Source organism: Polyergus mexicanus, unplaced genomic scaffold (genome assembly GCF_030449975.1).
Source record: "Polyergus mexicanus isolate NDT 795.1 unplaced genomic scaffold, iyPolMexi1.0 SCAF_18, whole genome shotgun sequence".
Lineage (NCBI taxonomy): Eukaryota > Metazoa > Arthropoda > Insecta > Hymenoptera > Formicidae > Polyergus > Polyergus mexicanus.
Window position 1 is genome coordinate 6515246 of NW_027223338.1, and position 18021 is coordinate 6533266.

The 18021-nt window shown below is 33.7% G+C and overlaps 2 protein-coding genes across 17 annotated transcripts in view; one reads left to right on the forward strand and one right to left on the reverse strand.

The window, feature by feature from the left end:
* Tomosyn (syntaxin-binding protein tomosyn) overlaps positions 1-14330 on the reverse strand; it is a 35863-nt gene extending 21533 nt beyond the window's left edge. For 3 of the 12 annotated variants that reach the window (XM_070310673.1, XM_070310674.1, XM_070310672.1), the window contains exons 1-12: positions 13610-14328; positions 7527-7624; positions 6487-6669; positions 6133-6267; positions 4228-4291; positions 2550-2754; positions 2384-2459; positions 2124-2278; positions 1640-1931; positions 1178-1421; positions 689-945; positions 229-418 (exon numbers count right to left, since the gene is read on the reverse strand). In XM_070310673.1, the coding sequence (XP_070166774.1) occupies positions 229-418; positions 689-945; positions 1178-1421; positions 1640-1931; positions 2124-2278; positions 2384-2459; positions 2550-2754; positions 4228-4291; positions 6133-6267; positions 6487-6669; positions 7527-7624; positions 13610-13729 (2019 nt within the window). In that variant the 5' untranslated portion in view covers positions 13730-14328. Of the gene's footprint in view, positions 1-228; positions 419-688; positions 946-1177; positions 1422-1639; positions 1932-2123; positions 2279-2383; positions 2460-2549; positions 2755-4227; positions 4292-6132; positions 6268-6486; positions 6670-6977; positions 7285-7526; positions 7625-10049; positions 10167-13609 lie in introns of those variants that run through there. The other 9 variants (XM_070310683.1, XM_070310682.1, XM_070310681.1 and 6 more) reach the window with 6 other exon arrangements.
* The window catches only part of Ptpmt1 (protein tyrosine phosphatase, mitochondrial 1), a 42425-nt gene that overhangs the window by 24156 nt on the left and 248 nt on the right, over positions 1-18021 (forward strand). The window contains exons 1-5 of one of the 5 annotated variants that reach the window (XM_070310690.1): positions 14590-14943; positions 15072-15730; positions 16949-17091; positions 17510-17590; positions 17704-17946. In XM_070310690.1, coding sequence (XP_070166791.1) covers positions 15127-15730; positions 16949-17091; positions 17510-17590; positions 17704-17946 — 1071 coding nt within the window. In that variant the 5' untranslated portion in view covers positions 14590-14943; positions 15072-15126. Of the gene's footprint in view, positions 1-13490; positions 14158-14589; positions 14944-15071; positions 16342-16948; positions 17092-17509; positions 17591-17703; positions 17947-18021 lie in introns of those variants that run through there. The other 4 variants (XM_070310688.1, XM_070310689.1, XM_070310686.1 and 1 more) reach the window with 4 other exon arrangements.

An 18021-nucleotide genomic window follows, 5' to 3' on the forward strand; every position in this document is an offset into this window, starting at 1 on the left:
TTTTTTAAATTAATGTCATACTTTCGTATAACTGTAGTAATTAAACTATATTGCAAATATTTTATAATCACACATGCAGTGAAGAATAATGTTGGCACTTAGAGAAAGCAGAATGCAAGACGCCCAAGATGTAAAAATTTTAAAAGGTTTTTCTAAACGAGATTGAGGGGTAAGGACTGGAGAACTCAAAATATAAATAGTTTTAATAGAAGAAGAAGTACATTTTACCTGATCTGTACTTGGACTTCTGGCCTTGTCTTCATTTTCTCGTCTTAAGTCGTCCTGTCGTTTGGGACTGCGTAAGACGCGTTGATAAGGATCAGAGCCACCTCCAAGATCACTGGTGTTTAATACAATTAAAGAAATCTTCTGTACGATGTCTACTATCACTAACCCTGATTCGTTTCCATAGGCCAATCTAAACATAAAAATATTCTATTTTATTATCTTTCTATAATATACACAATGATACACAACAACAACATATACACTTGCTTTTGTAAATTTATACGAGAATAAAAATTATTAAAGTTGATAAAAGTATATTTGTAAAAAAAAAATTATAGAGAAATACGGTAATATTCGCGTATACGTGCGCGGTAATATCAATCCGATTATATATTATTAATTTTCATTTTGTGTAACAATTAATTAATATAATCTTGTACGTTATATTTTATATACTCACAGACCGTATGAAGAATTTAAGCTAAGAGATGTTATATTTTCCGGTTGTTCTCCACTGGGTGCCGTTGTTAAACAAATCAATGTTGCTTGAAAACCAGCAGCTCTCTTTTGCAGACCCGTTTTAATCTTGAGCGGATGATTGAAATCTGTATTCTTTGATTCCACATTTCCCACGATGTTTCCAGTTGCAGGAGATTCACGATCCGGCGAATTATCCGCTTCTTTTCCTGGATCCACTGATAAGCATATTTCCAGAGTCTGTAATATATCGGAAAAAACATGTTTTTTTCTCCAAAAGAGTAAGCATAAAACCGGTATATGGAGAGAGACAGAGCACGTTTTATTTAAAAAAGATTTGATAAAGTAATTTGAAATAAAATAAGAGAAAAAGATATGATACGTTGCCATTTGCCATTTTATTATAATTTCAAGAATTTATTAACAGATAGACCGAAGTAATGTTTCAATAAGAGCAAAAACAATAACTTACTACCACTTCAGACATACTCTCCACCTTCTTAAATTTAAACAATACGACATGTTTGCCGCTTCCCGCAATAGCTAATTTTCGACTTTCAGGACAAAGGAAGATAAGTTGAATTGCTAACGGGTCTTCCTCGGAGTCTATACTACGCGTTCTAGTCTTTTCGAAAAGTTTCGCCGTCTTTAGTTTGTAAAGGACTTGTAACGTTCCCGCTGAAGCATCCCAGAACTTTATACTGCCATCAGTATGCCTATAGACAGACACACACATATATAGTTACGGAAATTTAAGGAATTTATCGATTATAGCTAACTAGTAATAGACTAGTAATAGATGACATATATATGTATGATAACTGACATAGTAAGACATATATATTTTGAAGAAACTATGCACGTTATCATTACGATCAATAAAGTAAACTTATGATTCATTAATACACGAGATGTATGTATGATAATATTATACCCAGTAAGAATAATCTCGTTATAACTGCTGGAACTAGAACTCCATTCTCCACCAGAAATAGGCCATTCTTTCTCGCTAAAGCCGGTTTTCTTTTGTGACTTGGATCCAACGGAATAAAATGCAGGTACCAGATCCGAAGGACAATCCGCAAAATATGCACAACATGTTACAGAAGATTCGTGAATATCCATGGGATACGGATTCTCGAAACAGGGGAATCCAGGAGTTAACAAATCTATCACAACCAGATCATTTTGTAATAGAACAACAACAGCGTAAGGATCTTGAAAATCTGAAAATAAATAATGATACTAATCACATATATATAAAGTAATTACATTTCCGTCGATACTAAATAATTATAATTATTACGATAAGTAACTCGCTAATTATACATTAACATTCATCAGAAAACTCTTATATCGTATTCAATGAAGAGAAGACAATATAATTGTGACAAAAATAATATTTTATTTTACTGTACCACTAGCCCATGGACTATCACACAGTGTTACAAAGTCTATAACATTATGTTCCATTTCGAGCACCGTAGTAGTTTTTCCATGTATCACCGTAATGCTGGGTGTTCTTCCAGTAGTATCGTATGCCAATCCACCAGAAAATATCACATATGCTTCCCTATTAAAAATTTACGTTTGTACATTATTTGAAAAAAATTAACAGATAGTTATAAAGAGCAACTCTCTGTGATCGTGTTAAACAAATGATATATCATTTTTTTACCCTGATCTCGACAGTTTCCACTCTACTTTTTGAATAGGTTTGCAAAGTTCAGGTTCTCCATCTTTAGTGGATTTTGCTATAAAAGGGATATTATCGATATAAAATTTTTGTAGATTATATAATCAAACACAGATAATGGAATTGTATACTATCGATTGAATCTCACCGTGTGGATATGTTACATTTGCCGGCTTTAACTGTCGAACAGTCCAAGTCGATAGTGAACCATCCGTGTGACTGCACATAAATTGTTTACCTTCATGGTGCCATGTTATCGATTTCAATGGATCGTCTGTTTGACACCTATAGTCAGCACTTTTGGTTTTTAAATCCCATAAAACAATCTGCCCTGTCGTGTATCCTATAAGCATCTGAAAACAAAGCATCCGTATGTATATAAAATGCACGTAAAGTCGTTAAAACATATTTCCTTGAAACGAGAGAAACGTGGATATATATACGCATATATAGAGATGATAGAATGTATTCTTTTACAAAATATCTTGACTCTGTTATCACGACAATGCACTTCACATATACATATAGACAGATAATATCAAGTATAAAAATGTAGTGGACAAATTTCTACAAGATTTGTGCAAAGGGCACACATAAAACTCAGAGATACGATGATTGCGCATGATATCAATTATCGATCGTCGAAAAAGAATGAGATGGACGAAGATTTTTATAATCAAAGAAACAAAATCAATCGTAGAAAAATATTGTGCTATTGACATACACATTACGCGGTCGGAAAAGTTTATTTCGAAAATACAAAATATCACAATTTAATTAAAATTTATTTGATTGCATAAAATATGTAATATACTTTTGCAAAATTTATTTTATTATGAAAACTCGGCGCAGTTTTCATTTCACATATTTAAACAAAATATATATATATATATATATATATATATATATATATATATATATATATATGTATGTATATTTTATTCGGTATAATCACAATGTCTAAAGATAATGCTTCCAAAAAGGATGCTTTGTAATTATACTAAAGACGAAATAAATGATATTGATAGATAAACTAGATATTGGTTAAAATGAAAAATTCATGTAAAAATCTTGAATAATCCTTTATATTAATTTAAAAGCAATATATAAATAAATACTCGGATTTAATTAAAGTGAACAAAGATATATGTTTACACAATCGCAATCGAGAAAAAACGAAATAGTGTATATTTATACACGATAATTATATAATATCAAATTTACAACATCAACATCAAAGACACAGAAAAGTTGCAAACACACTCCGAGCACTCAAACACTCGTCACACACTCGTAACTTCACAATTAGTAGATAAAGAGAAGATACATTTCCATAAGATCTTACAAGAGAAATTCCATTGTTTCCAAACCAACAATGAACTCATATAAAGTATGTAAAAAGATGAGTGATCATGATCGCGATATGATTTTTATCGACTTATAAAACTGATTTAAATTCGTTTTTACATAATATCGACGAGAGAGAGAGAGAGAGAGAAAAATAGAGATGATTATTTTGGAGTACGAAAAAAACCTGCTCCTTTAAATCAAATAGGCGTTTCTTATTCGTTTTTTTTTTTTAATATATACAACAGTGACAGCATGCACGCATGCATACATACAACATGCAAGCACACACTTGCACTTATTTGCTTGGATTACGGAGAATCCAAGTTTGTGTTAGGAATGTTGAATAAACGCCAATTCTTTTTTCGCGCGATTGTTTTCTCCTTATGCGTCATGATAAAATTGAATAATGTCAATCATGAAATTATGATAAGGATGGAATAATAATGCAAAAAAAACGTACTCAAAAACGCGCGTACCTTGCTCAAATCTAAAGGATTATCACTCAAGTGTACTACAGCACCAGGATGGGTCTTTCTAGATCTGAAAAATATATATATGTATATACACACACATGAAAACCATTAGATTTGTGTTATTGTGAAACGTATGTATGAAACACTTGCAAGCTTTAAACATTAGGTTTCATTGCAGTTTTATCTCACGATTGTACTTTTAGCTTAGATATTACGCTATGTTTTTCTTAATATGCCGATAATGTCTTTGTATATCAAAAACCTGGCATTATATATAATATTTTCACTAAACATACGGTAAAAGGGGAAATCATAGTTGATTAATAGAAAGAATAAATAATAAAGCATTCTCCTAAATAATTAAAATTAATAATTAACGATTATATTTTGTGTAGAAGGTTCCATTGTGTTATTAATGTCGATAAATCAAAATTAGAAGTATTAATAGGCTTTGTCGGTGGTAATAAATTCTTGGAAAGTAGAAGGAAAGAGGGTACGCTTATATAAATTTTTAAGTGTCTCGCTATTGGGATTTACTCGTGGCTAATTATTCATTAATCTGAGATAGAACCACGTTATTTGTGATCGTATAAAACACTCTTGTAACGACGATATTTATTTATTAATTAATACTCTGTAGCGAACCTTCTTATGTAAACAAAGAAATTTATTTTCATATTGATAAATCAGTATTTTTTATATCATTAGACAATTCTTAACTGTGCCAATTTCTACGACTAATGATTAAATTGGAAATTTTTACTTCTTCGTTGAAATATCAAAAATCCCAATGGTGGTACACTTATAATGAGCACCCCTATACCATCACTGTCACATTCACATCTATGTGTCTACAGTCAGGCACAATAAAGAGAGAGAACTACATGTCTTTAACGCGTCAATTCCTTTCAGTGTAAAAAAAAAAAAAAAAAAAAAAAAAAAAATGTACTAGTAAAGTTTATCGGAGATAATCTCCACACGAATTACAATTATCCGTTCATCGAAATTTAATTAATCCATACATTCACACATTTAGGACACAATCTTGAACGACATATCTGTTACAGGAATTAGTGGAAACGGGATCTGAAAATGTTACTTTTCTCACTCATCTTTTTGAAAAATGTTATCCAGAAATTTTCTCTCGCGAAAGGATACAATAAAAAATCTGTTACGTAAATTTCTTGTGTAAAAAGATTACATAGTGAATATATGCTACTTATTTTCGATTTGAAATATTCTTCAAGTCACTATAATTCCGTATCTACAGTTAGAGTACAGGTTTAGAAGAAATAAATTTAAGAAAATGGTATATTTCATATGGAATAATTTATACTAATAATGGATAAGAAATTACAGTGGTTTATTGTAGAATATTTTAAAATCTGAGAGAAAAATATGTACGCGCCAACGTATCTCGATGTATTCAATTGTAATAGAAACTCTTAAGCGCCAATATCTTTAAATATAATATCTTTAATATATTTAAAAATAAATTTTTTGTACGTTGCTGTTTCTCTTGCAGCGTGTCTTTCCGTTGTTTACGCTCGTTCTGTAGTTTGAAGAAAATTGTATTAACACAATACCTAATCACAACTAAGTGCTAAAAAAAGTAGAATCATCATATTCAACATCATTTCACTCCGTATTTAATAGAAGTCTTCTTGCTGAAATCAATTATGCTAAGTAGCAGTTAACTTTCAAATACTTACCTCAAAGCAACGACAATTTTAAATGTGTTTATATGCTCATATTAGAATCAGAATTTATGAAGATCGGCATATAGAATTTATTTTTTTTTTTTTTGCACGCATTCATTAATATATGATTGCATTTATAATATATCGCGTTGCTACTCTTCATTTCTTAATTACTCAAATATGTTTAGCAAACAATTTATATACTTACACTTCAATAGCCTTGTTCCAGTTAATTACATATCCGGATAGAACGAATGTTTCAATATGCAGTATGTGAATATTTCCTCGTTCCGTCCCGACATACAACCATTTACTTTGAAGCGGTAGGTGAATGCAAGTGATTCTGTTGAAAACGAATTATACAATTAGCATTCGTTATCAAGAAGTTCAAACTGTACAACCGTGCTCGCGAAATCTCTCGATTACTTTACATTCTACTCGTGTAAAACATATTATGCACGATTGAAGGCTTTGTATTTATTCAATATATTATGAATCGCGAAATACTCTGATGACAAAACGAAATTCGAGGCGGGAAATGCCACGCGTGTTAATGACTGACCTGTCTCTTTGAAATTTGAGACTTTGCACCACTTGCGGTATCTTCTGACGGAAGTTCCATAAATGCACGGTGTCGTCCGCCGTAGCCGACACTAATGCCCCTTCGTTGATCAAGAACTGTAATTGTATTACAGCCGCACATCCCTCGTGCTTAACATGTGCATCTACGCCCGGTCTACCCAAACTGTTTTCATGATATCAAATTAATTCAGGAAGAATTACAAGTCTCTGTGTATCAATTACGAGCTACGTGGTCATATACAATATTATAAAATATATATTTCTAATATAATAATTAATTATAATCCGTATACATTTATGATAAAAATGTTCCCCATATTTTAATCATATTAACTTATTAAAAAATCGTACGCAAAACATTATACAATAAAAATGCATAAAGATTGCACGAAATATTATTAGAAAATTCTTGCCGATTCATTAATTCTTCCGCGTCCAAACTCTTTTAAACGCAAAACGTAAAAATTTCACCTAAAATTGACAGCGCGGTTAGAACTTTTCCGTTTATCCATATGTCCATCGAACTGTGATGAGCATCTATTATATCTTCACTTTGGCCATGATAGATCAATGAAGTCGCTGATGTATAAAAACATACGGTCGAAGAGCCACGAACCGACAGGACCGTGTAATTAATCCGCTAAAATTGCACTAACCCATTGACTCCCGAAATTTTTTAAGATGATGCAAAAGCGTTAACGAATATAGTCACAGTTTTTATTTCCGCCAATGCAGAATTTTCAGCATCGCATCGTTGTCTTGCGATATTCGTTTTGAGAATTGTGTGGAATAGTAGTGATCGAGAGAAAACTCAACAATAATATTCGACGCTACGTAATACAAAAGAGAAAGAAAAAGGAGGAGGCAACAAAAAAATAACGAAAATTAAATTACGTTCGATACAATATTAATGGATCTATCCATTATGTTGGGTCTTTTTAATTGCGCTATGCATTTCTCTTCTTTCAAAGAGTTTAATTACGGGATACCACCCGTATTAACGATAACGTCGAAGGATACATTCTGAGGGATCCTGATTTAGTGCCAATAGCTAGGAGCCTTTGAACTGGGTCGAATGCCAATGCTGTCGGCTGATGCGGGAAGCCGTGTCTGAATGTCTGTAACATAAAAGACATCCGTGTTTCATGCCATCTTTCCCGCTTTAGTCGCTTGGAAGACTATTCATTCCAGCAAGGGGTTGCGGAAATATATCAAGAGAGGGGACAGTATTGTTTCACGAGCTCCTATTGTCTATCTCGTGGACAACCTGGCTACTGTTAATTTTATACCTTTGTTATTCTGATACATAAATGTACTCATACTGTATTGTCTATATATTGCAGATATTTAAAGCCGGCTTCATCGGGCATTATCCTGACTTTCGATAAAAAGTTTGTCGTCATTAGGGACGATTGATATTGATCAATGTGGAAGTACATACTCATGTAGAGTACATACTCTTTTTCTTCTCTAAAGAAATTTCTCCCTTATTTCAAGAAAAATAAAGTATCTTTTACATGGATAAAACTTACATCTCTCGTAAAATAATGCGACATACGACGCTATGCGCTATATACCGATATATATGGGATATCGAGGCTTACACGCCTTCCCTTCGCGCAGGAAACTTATCTTAAAACTTCGCTTCGCATTACCGCGCAAAGCGGAGGATTTGGTAATCTTATGAAACGGAAGATGCGGCACTTTTTGCAGACTTGATCCGCCGCAATATATCAGCACCGTTCTTAAAGTCAAAGCGCATACTCGCCTGGCTAAAAAAAAAAAAAAAAAAAAAAAAGGATCTAAAGACTTATCGCTCTCGGGATCGCAATTCGCGTAAACGCGAGTTGGAAAACTTGGTTCAGGGCTAACCGCGAGCGCGACCGACCGCCGATTGAAGAGGAGGATAACATGTAGGACGACGGATATATGTCTCGGGATCGATTTTGGTGCAACGGGACTGCTTTTCGCTGTTGGTGAAAACTGCCTTCGTTCCATTTCACCGGCCGCCATGGTCGGGCGCCGGCGAAATAGATTGAAATACGGCGAAAGTTACGAGTCCAGCAGCAACTTAACTTACTCCATTTCGCGAGTCTCCAGAGACTTTCCCACGCGCAACTTCCACTGGGTCAGTTTGCCGGACCACCGACATGTCACCGTTCATTGTCAGTATTACTTTGAGCGAGAAATTACATCGGAATATAAAGATTACGTAAGAGGTAGTATCCAATCGAATAATCGTGATTTAAGTCTCATAAAAATATATCTTTCTTGACTGCATACACGATATATATTCGCCACATCTACTCCAAGCTTGACAACGGCTATTTTTTACATATTTCGAATATCTTATCGACTCATTATACGCAAATAAACTTGACTACATGAAAAATTACATCAATCAGAATCGGATCGCTCATGTTTTCCGCGAACTAGAACTAGAATTTGTCGTCAAGTTGTCGCGTGTGCGAAAAGAGTATTATTGCATGAAGAAGCGAAACTGAATCGACCTGATAATTCTAAAAAGGTATGTTGTATTTTAAAGAATTATTAGCGATTAACTTTCTTCCTTCAACATTCACGCTTGTACGGAGAAATAGATTGAACACCGAGTGCGTAAAGAGAGAGTTCTTTCCATTTTGAATACATTTTTGCGGGAGGCTATATAGGAATTATTCCGCTTACATAGCGGCCTTAGATTATTATCGGGTAGAAAGCGTTTTACTCGATCGTGTTATGGCGTGATGATTGCATTGTAATTTGTGACGACCGGACGCTCAACGCCTGCAGGTGCGGCAATCCGATCGACACATATGCGCGGCAGAGCAATCTACTCTGCGTCGCGCAGAGAGGTTTATTAACTATAAATAAAAGGAAGACAAAAAATATCAGAGATGAACGGAGAACAGTTCTCCTATTATCTGTAAAATTCTCGAACCTCATTCTGAACGAAATCTTGGGATTCGTGGAGTAATTTTTTACAAATAATAGGAAACACGTAATATATAAATCGGTAGCATTGAATTAATTAGAAGTGACATTTATCTTATTATTCGATTAATATATCTGTTATGCAAAAAGAAGATAATTTTATTCAAAATAACATCTATTTATTTCGAATTAATCAAGCCTTAAAAAAAAAAAAAAAAAAAAAGAATCAGAAAAGAATCAATCCGACTGTGTTAACAGTTACAACAAGAGAACAATAAATCAATGAATCTTATAGAATTTTCTTAAATACTCTTTTATTATATCTCATAAATATATTGATACATTAATTAAATTTTCTTTAAAATAATCAATATTATTTTTGTGTCGTATAAGTATGTTATAATTAGAATCGTTATTTATTAAAATTGTTATTAGAATTTTGTTTTATTTTGAAAATATATCGATTGCTCGCGTTGTCTTCGAAACGATAGAACGATAGAGTGATAAGAATGTAATGGGGACGAGGATAAAATTGATGTCTCGCTTGATTCAGGAGTTACGACAATGCGCATATAGGAGATATAACGAAATGATAGATACGGCGAAACGTACACGAGTAGCCCACAGCATCAGCTCAATATCAAGGTTGCTATGAATTTTCCGCTGGTGAAAACTTTGGCGCGCGTGCGTCAGTTTTCATACTCCGCTTTTTCTATGCCGCTCTTTTCTCTATAACATATACAAAATAATACAAAATAAAAGAACACGTTATTCTGTTTCAAGCTGCAGCGATATTCTGAAAATGTGTAAATCGTTCTTCGAATAAATTCAGATCAAAGAGATTATTCATATAATTTTGCTTATCGTAAAACGATAGAGTGATACAAAATAAATAAATGTAGTAAATATAAATGGTAAATAAATAAATATTTTCAGTTTACAGAAAATTGTAAACAATTTTGCATTCGAGTCTCACTCATTAAATTTCGATCATACCGATGAATTCTTGCAAATATAACCATAACATAAAAGAAATTGTCGATTAGAAATGAATTTCCCGAAAGATTGTTTACGTATGCGCAATTCGAGATTCACTATTCGAAGAAAAATTAAAAAATATTGCAGGTAACCTCTCTGGTATTGCATTTGCATCACGGGCAAATTTATTCATTTTTGCATTCTATTATACGAGTGCTAGCGCAGCTGCATCGCTAACGGGCCATTATTTCTGCCTTGCTGACAGATTGAGATACGCGCGTGTTCAAATGAATGTGTACGTCGCGACGTAATTTCTAATTTCTCATAAGGTTCTCGCATCTTTCAGTAATTCCTTTTTACGCGCCTGTCACAGTTGTGCGTGTACTGGATAATTTGCCATTTTCTATGTATTATTACACGTCTCCCCTTTATAGCAAATGATTACGGCAAAAGCTGCGTGTGCGATAAGCTGTTTAAAAAAAAAAGTTATTTCTTAAAATAAGTAGAAAAACAAAGCTTCCTCTATGAGGAAGCAAAATGTACATTTTTCACAAATTTATCGTTCTTCGTTTATTTTACTTTTATTCCAGCAAGTTTCGGCATAAAAATTCAATATAGAATTTAGAACGATCGCCTTAATGTATAGTTAAAACCGAATCGAATTGCGAGATTGCTGTTTATCAATGCGTTCGATCATTGGCAAATATCTTCTGGATACATCGCGTAAAATGCAGTTTCTTATCATGTAATATTATCTATAGGCAATATTATCGATAGCTACAAATCCACAAGGGCGGGTCATCATAACTTTCAGTGTATTGACAGATCTGTCACATGCCTCTTTTATAAATTGCCTTTATTGGGAAATACAACTGGTACTTGCCGATATTTTATTGCTGGTGGAATTTACAAAAAAATACACGATGATAAATTTTAATTATCGTAAATTCACGCGACACATGCCAATTTATATTCTTGCAATTTATTGAAAATGTGTGTCCGATGTAATGAAAAAAAATGTTGTATAAAAAAATGTAACGAAATAAAACACTCGCGAAAATATATACAGATAATTTTCCAAGTTTCATTTGCTCTTTATATCTTCTTCTGATACATACTAAAGATTATATGATTGTAAAAAACAATAATCTTCAATGAAATATATTTATATTTATATATTTAACCCTCTCCCTATATCTGAACTTTCTCCGTGCAACATTTTAATTCCGCGACGTAAACGTTCACTTTTTAAAACCTTCAATCAATATTCATTAGGATACTTTCTATATTAGCGCAACTTTAAAACGTTCGCTAATATACTGGACGATGTATGCAAATGTCACACGTTGGACGATAAACCGCGATACGTGGAACAAATCGTCAGCAATTATGCAGTGCATATATCATCGTTTTTCTGAGAAAGAATTCTTCTCTCTCCTCACTATTTTTGGTCATATAACAATACATTAAAGAAGAGAGCATAAGATATAATATGTGGAATGCGGATTTAAAACTTCATTTTTTCATTCTCCGATAAAACCAAATTATATATTTCTAATAATTATTTTAAAAAATTCGCGAGCTTTTAATTATATTTTCATATATAAAAATATCGACGAGAGATATACAATATGTCGAGAATAGACGCGAAATTATAAAAATCAGTATACGTATATGTAGATTCGAGTGCGTCATCTTTGTCAAAGAAAGGGAGAGAAAATAAAAATAATAACGTTTATATGATTACGTTCATTTCCGTATCGAGTGATGATTTCAACAGAGACAAATGCAATAACACGAGGCCATGTCATACGTACACAAGTTTTTGACACGTTATGAAGATTATAATATTGTAATATTTAATATAACTGAATACATTTAACAAATCGGTTCTTGCAAAAATGCAGTTATCTCAAATAAAAAAATTATGTCTAAGAAATGTATCGCGCGTATTAATTGTCGGAAAGAAGCTCGCGAATACAACAAAGATTTTACGATATATTTCGTAAACAATTGGCGAGATAAAAATATTGCCTGGTTAATGTAAATTCGGAAAAAGAAATCGTCGAAGAAAATAAAGAGAAAGAGTCGAGAAAATGAATTTGGTATCGATCGCGTGAGACGTATAATCAAAAATACGTAGCGTACAACAACGTATAAAACGCCTCTAATCGCCATCGCCGTATTCGTATTCCTTCGTGCGCTTGTTGAAATATCTGCATATCGTTATCTGTTCCTCTGTCGAGACCGCGTTAACGGCGTTAACGGATATTCGCACGAACGTGTTACCGAAGCGCGATAGTACTCGATATCACCTTCACATTTACGAACAACTCGTTCGAGTAAATAGACAGGGCAGTTTTGGCGCACGAACTTGACGAACTAGATAGGGCGATATCTCGTATACAATGTATGTAGAACGAATATCGACAACCACCAGGATGTTTGCGTTCTTCCGACGACTTATTTCCAAGTAGACAACTTGAGTTTCTTAGCGAGTTTACGAGCTGTCTTGTGTAGGAGACTTGCCTTTGTATCTCGTAAATAAATCAAATCTGCAGTTTCGAAATATTTAACATTTTAATGAATACGAATATATATATATATATATATATTTAAAAATAATTGTTTAAAAGGAGACAAATCAAGGAACAGATAAAAAGCTCAAATTAAAACAAGACATTTGGAAAATCTTTTTATTATTCCTTCTTCTTTTAAATGCCATACGTAAAATATCGAATAAAACGTAAGTAATTAAATTTTTTTTAACAATAAGTATAATACGAATCGAGAGATTAAAATTATCTAACATCTTTTTTCTTATCGTTAATCTCGTTATATAATAGATGCACGATAAATTTTATATACGCGTTTAAGCCAATATTATGTACATATTAGCGGCACGCTTTCTTTTATAGCTGACCCCCATAAAATTTTTAATTATGCAATTTATTCGTTTAATTGTTAAATATGTCGGGAGAGAATAGGCGAAGAGCATAGGTTTTTATTCCTCGTAATGTCCGAAATTGACATATATTTTGCACGTTATCGGATTATTCGGAAGATTTATCGTTTGACATATGCAAAAATCTGCGAAAAATGCCGAATAGAGGATTATCGACAGGTCGACTTTACATAATTAGGGCAAACGGGGAATACTACGAATGCGAGACACTTGGCGTATCGGTACTGACCTTCTTAACTTGAAAGTGCTCCGGCCTTAGGTTCTCGACGATCTCTTGATCGGGCTTGACGGGTTGCGGGACCGACGACCGGAACCCATCGAGTACACCCTTGATCGTGAACTTCTTCATCGCGTCTGCCAAATAGGGTCGACCACTCGGGGGGGATCACATGTGCAACCGCGTCGTTCGTCCCTCCCTCCGTCCGTTCGTTCGTTTGTTCGTTTGTTCGTTCGTTCGTCCGTCCGTCCGTCTGTCCGTCTGTCCGTCCGTTTCCGTCCTCTACGAAATCACGGCCGGGATTTTAAGATTTAGACTCGTCGCGCGTCTTCTCGGCTCATCGAACGAGCTCAAGCTCGTTCACGAAAATCCAATGACATATTCGCTCGCTCGCTCTCTCTCTCTCTCTCTCTTTCCCTCTTGGCACGGGTCGACTCTCCCGACACGGTGGACGTTGCTCTGCCGCGGAGCCGATTCTCTACATCTTGACAGTACGTGTCAGCGATACCTCGACGATGCAAACGTGTGCTCGCTCGTTCGTTCGCGCACCAAATCTCCAGGTACAGATATCTCGAAATCCACACGAGGACGACGTTTTATCGGTCGACGCTTTTACGCCGAGCGCGAGCGCGAGCGCGAACGCGACCGAGACGTGGCGAGAATTGTTTTCGTAGTTGACGGCAATGCGGTGTTGTTTAATCGCGCCAGGATCAATAACTGGCAACAGGCTCATGTGGACTTTCGCACGGTTGCGAGTGCGAGCTGCGCAAGCGTAGTACGAGTAACGCGCGGCCGCGCAATCGCGTGCGAATCGCGCGCGCGATTGGTTGGACTAATTAGCGCGTCGTCTGCTGGGCTGCGTTCAAAATCATTACCCGTGTGCGCACGAGCGTCGTTCTATCTTTATTATTTACTAAAAGTTGGACAAAGATAGAACGACGCTCGTGCGCACACGGGTGATGATTCCGAACGCGCCCCTGTACGAGCTGTCTTTCAAGCTGCTTTACACGTTACAAATCCGCAAATCCTACATCCTACATTCTACATCCTAAGCGAATACCGTTCGCTTTATTCGAAAGATGGATAATCGATCTTGTTATTTAGCCTATGAATTACGTAATTACAAACAGAGAAATAAACCGTTTCGCAACCTTGCTTGATGAATTTAATGCTTTCTTAGAAACGTGCCTTTGTGTGGCTCACGCGTTGGTTCACGTGTATTGTTATTATTTCGATTTGGCTAAACTATCGATAACCTCAATGCTGACATTTTTATATTTTTGCATTGACATCAATCAATATTCGAATAACGATTTTGATACAAGTTTTGCAAAATCTACTCCTAGGTACATCTCTGCATAAACGGAATATATATCTTTTTATCGTTCATCCAACAATCGATTATCGAGCATTCGAACATTTATGACATAGAAAATTTACTTAATTTTTAATCAGTTATGTATCGATGTTTCAGAATTTATAGGATTAACTGAAGACGTAACGAATACATACATCGAAGCTGCAACACGATGACAAACACGGGAGGTAAAGTAGTCGCCAATTTGCGACAAAAGTTTGTCTCTCAGAAAGCAATACGATGGTTCCCCGGACATATGACAAAGGGTTTGAAGCAGATGCAGCAACGATTAAAAAATGTCGATTGCATCCTAGAGGTTCACGACGCACGGGTACCAATTTCCGGACGTTATGCGGATTTTAGTAGGACTTTGACAGGCTTGAAACCGCATATACTTGTATTGAGCAAAAAGGACCTAGCGGATACAAAATATTCAAACAGCATTGTCTCTACATTGAATAGAGAGGGCCTATCCAATATAATATTTACAAATCTCAAGGATGAGAAATGCAGAAACATGAAGAAAATCTTACCCTTAGCCAAGAAGTTAATATCTAATTCAGCGCGTTACAATAGAACGGAGGTAGAGTCTTATTCCATAATGGTTATTGGTGTGCCCAATGTTGGAAAGTCCTCTCTAATTAATCGTTTAAGAAACCATCACCTTAACATGGCCAAAGCTACTCATGTCGGTGCAGAAGCTGGCATTACACGATCTGTATTGACCCGCATAAAAATATCGGAAGATCCAACAGTATATCTATTTGATACACCTGGTATTTTAGCTCCTTCTATTAATGATATCCATGCTGGTTTCAAACTGTCTTTAGTAGGATGTTTGCAAGATCATGTGGTAGGATCAGAAATGCTTGCAGATTATTTACTGTTCTGGCTAAATAAAAATGGCCGATTTGAATATGTAGAAAAGCTGGGTTTGCCAGAACCAAATGATGATATAATATATGTGCTTACATATATTGCTGCAAAGTTTAGAAAAACTATAATAATGAAAAACTTTGATGGACGAATAACAAATGTACCAAATTTACAATTTGCAGCAGATTATTTTATTAGTTTATTTAGAACAGGAAAATTAGGATTTTATTGTTTAGATATAGATTTAATAGAAATGTCACAAGATTGCGATATTAGATTAGCCTAATGATGATAATGATAATGATAATTATATAAGTATATATTATATAAAAATAAGTATATTATATATATGAGATACATAATTTATAAAAATATTTTTAATTGAAAAAAATACAAGTTCATAAATTTTATACATCTTACCTAAACAATCTTAAAGATTTGGAAACTATAATTTTAGAGAACAGAATTACCTCCCAATTATCATATCTCATCCTTGAAATCGAATTTTACTATTAATTTTTCGTATGTTAAAACGTAACTAAAAATTTTATTTTAAATTCTAATACATACATACATATATATATATATATATATATATATATATATATATATATATATATATATAAAATATATTTCCATATATGTAAAATTATGTACATTCATTTTTTCATAATATAGTTTATAAATATTTTAAGAAATACAAAAGTTTGAGCAACTGCTATACATATATCTAAGAGAATATATCACTGCAATTGCATCTCAGTCTCCCCATCATCGTCTTCTTGCTTTTAGGCATGTTAATGTCTCTACTTTGTATTGGGAATAGGTCAAATGGTCGCATAAAATTGTTTTGATACAAAAGATGCTTGCGTTTCTTTCATTCGTTGCGACTCTCCCAAAATAGATATATACATGAACGTATCGCATCGAAAAGAAACGTGAATTACAGGAAAATTAAATAAGATTGATTCACTTTTCGATTTATTTAAGAGATCCAATTTACCGTTATGTATACATCTGATCGGGAACTTTAGAGCTGAGTGAAAGTTTCACTCTGAGGCATATTTTTAATTCTCTCACTCGTACTAATACGACACTACTTTGAAATTAATTTATAGCAAAGATGTTCGCGAGAGTAACGTTTTATCCAACCTTGTTTTACAACGTCGTTATGGAAAAAATCACTACCCGAAATTGGTACGATAGGATAGATGAAACTGTCATATTGGGCGCCTTACCGTTCCGGCGAACAACGAAGCAGGTATGTCTTCTACAAAATTTTAATTCATACTATTTTTTTTATTAAATTTAATTGAAAAAAAGCTCATATGATCATTGATATTTTGCCTGATATTTTCTGATAAAATTTCATAAACGTAGTAGTTTTTTTGATAGAAATAGTGTACTCATAAATTACTTTATTCACAATATAATGTTTATGATTTCCTTTTCCTTTTTTTATTCTTATTTTTATTTTTTAATTAATACATAATGTATATGTGCTCTATAATATATATTATATATATATATATATTCAATATGTTAAATATATCACATATTTTTGAAATTATTTGGACAAATATAGCTTCATGTAACAACTACTAAATCATAATGTAAATATTGAAATAAAGTTATTACATGTCATTTACATTTGACATAATTTTTCTTTTCTGTTTAAGTTAATCGACAATGAAAATATTAAGGCTGTTGTATCTATGAACGAAGATTATGAGTTGTCTTTATTATCTAACACAGAGAAGGTATGTGTGACAATAAGATTTAAATTTTCTAAATAAAATAGCATAATAAAAAAGCTATCATATGTAAAACAATCTTATATGTGCAAATTAGCAATATTTCTTTTTTCCATCAGGAATGGCGCAGATACAATGTAGAATTCCTACAATTATCTACAACAGATATCTTTCAAGCACCCTCTCAGGAAAAACTGCAGAATGGTGTAAATTTTATTAATAAATTCCGCACTGTATCAACTAGAAAATTGGATAATCCACCGGGTACTATTAATGGACATAATCAACCTGGCACAGTTTATGTTCATTGTAAAGCAGGAAGAACAAGAAGCGCAACATTGGTCGCATGTTATTTAATAATAGTGAGATTATATGGCATGATTTAAATGTAAAAGCATTCAAAGGTTATTTGAATCATTAAATCATAAAATGTTTTG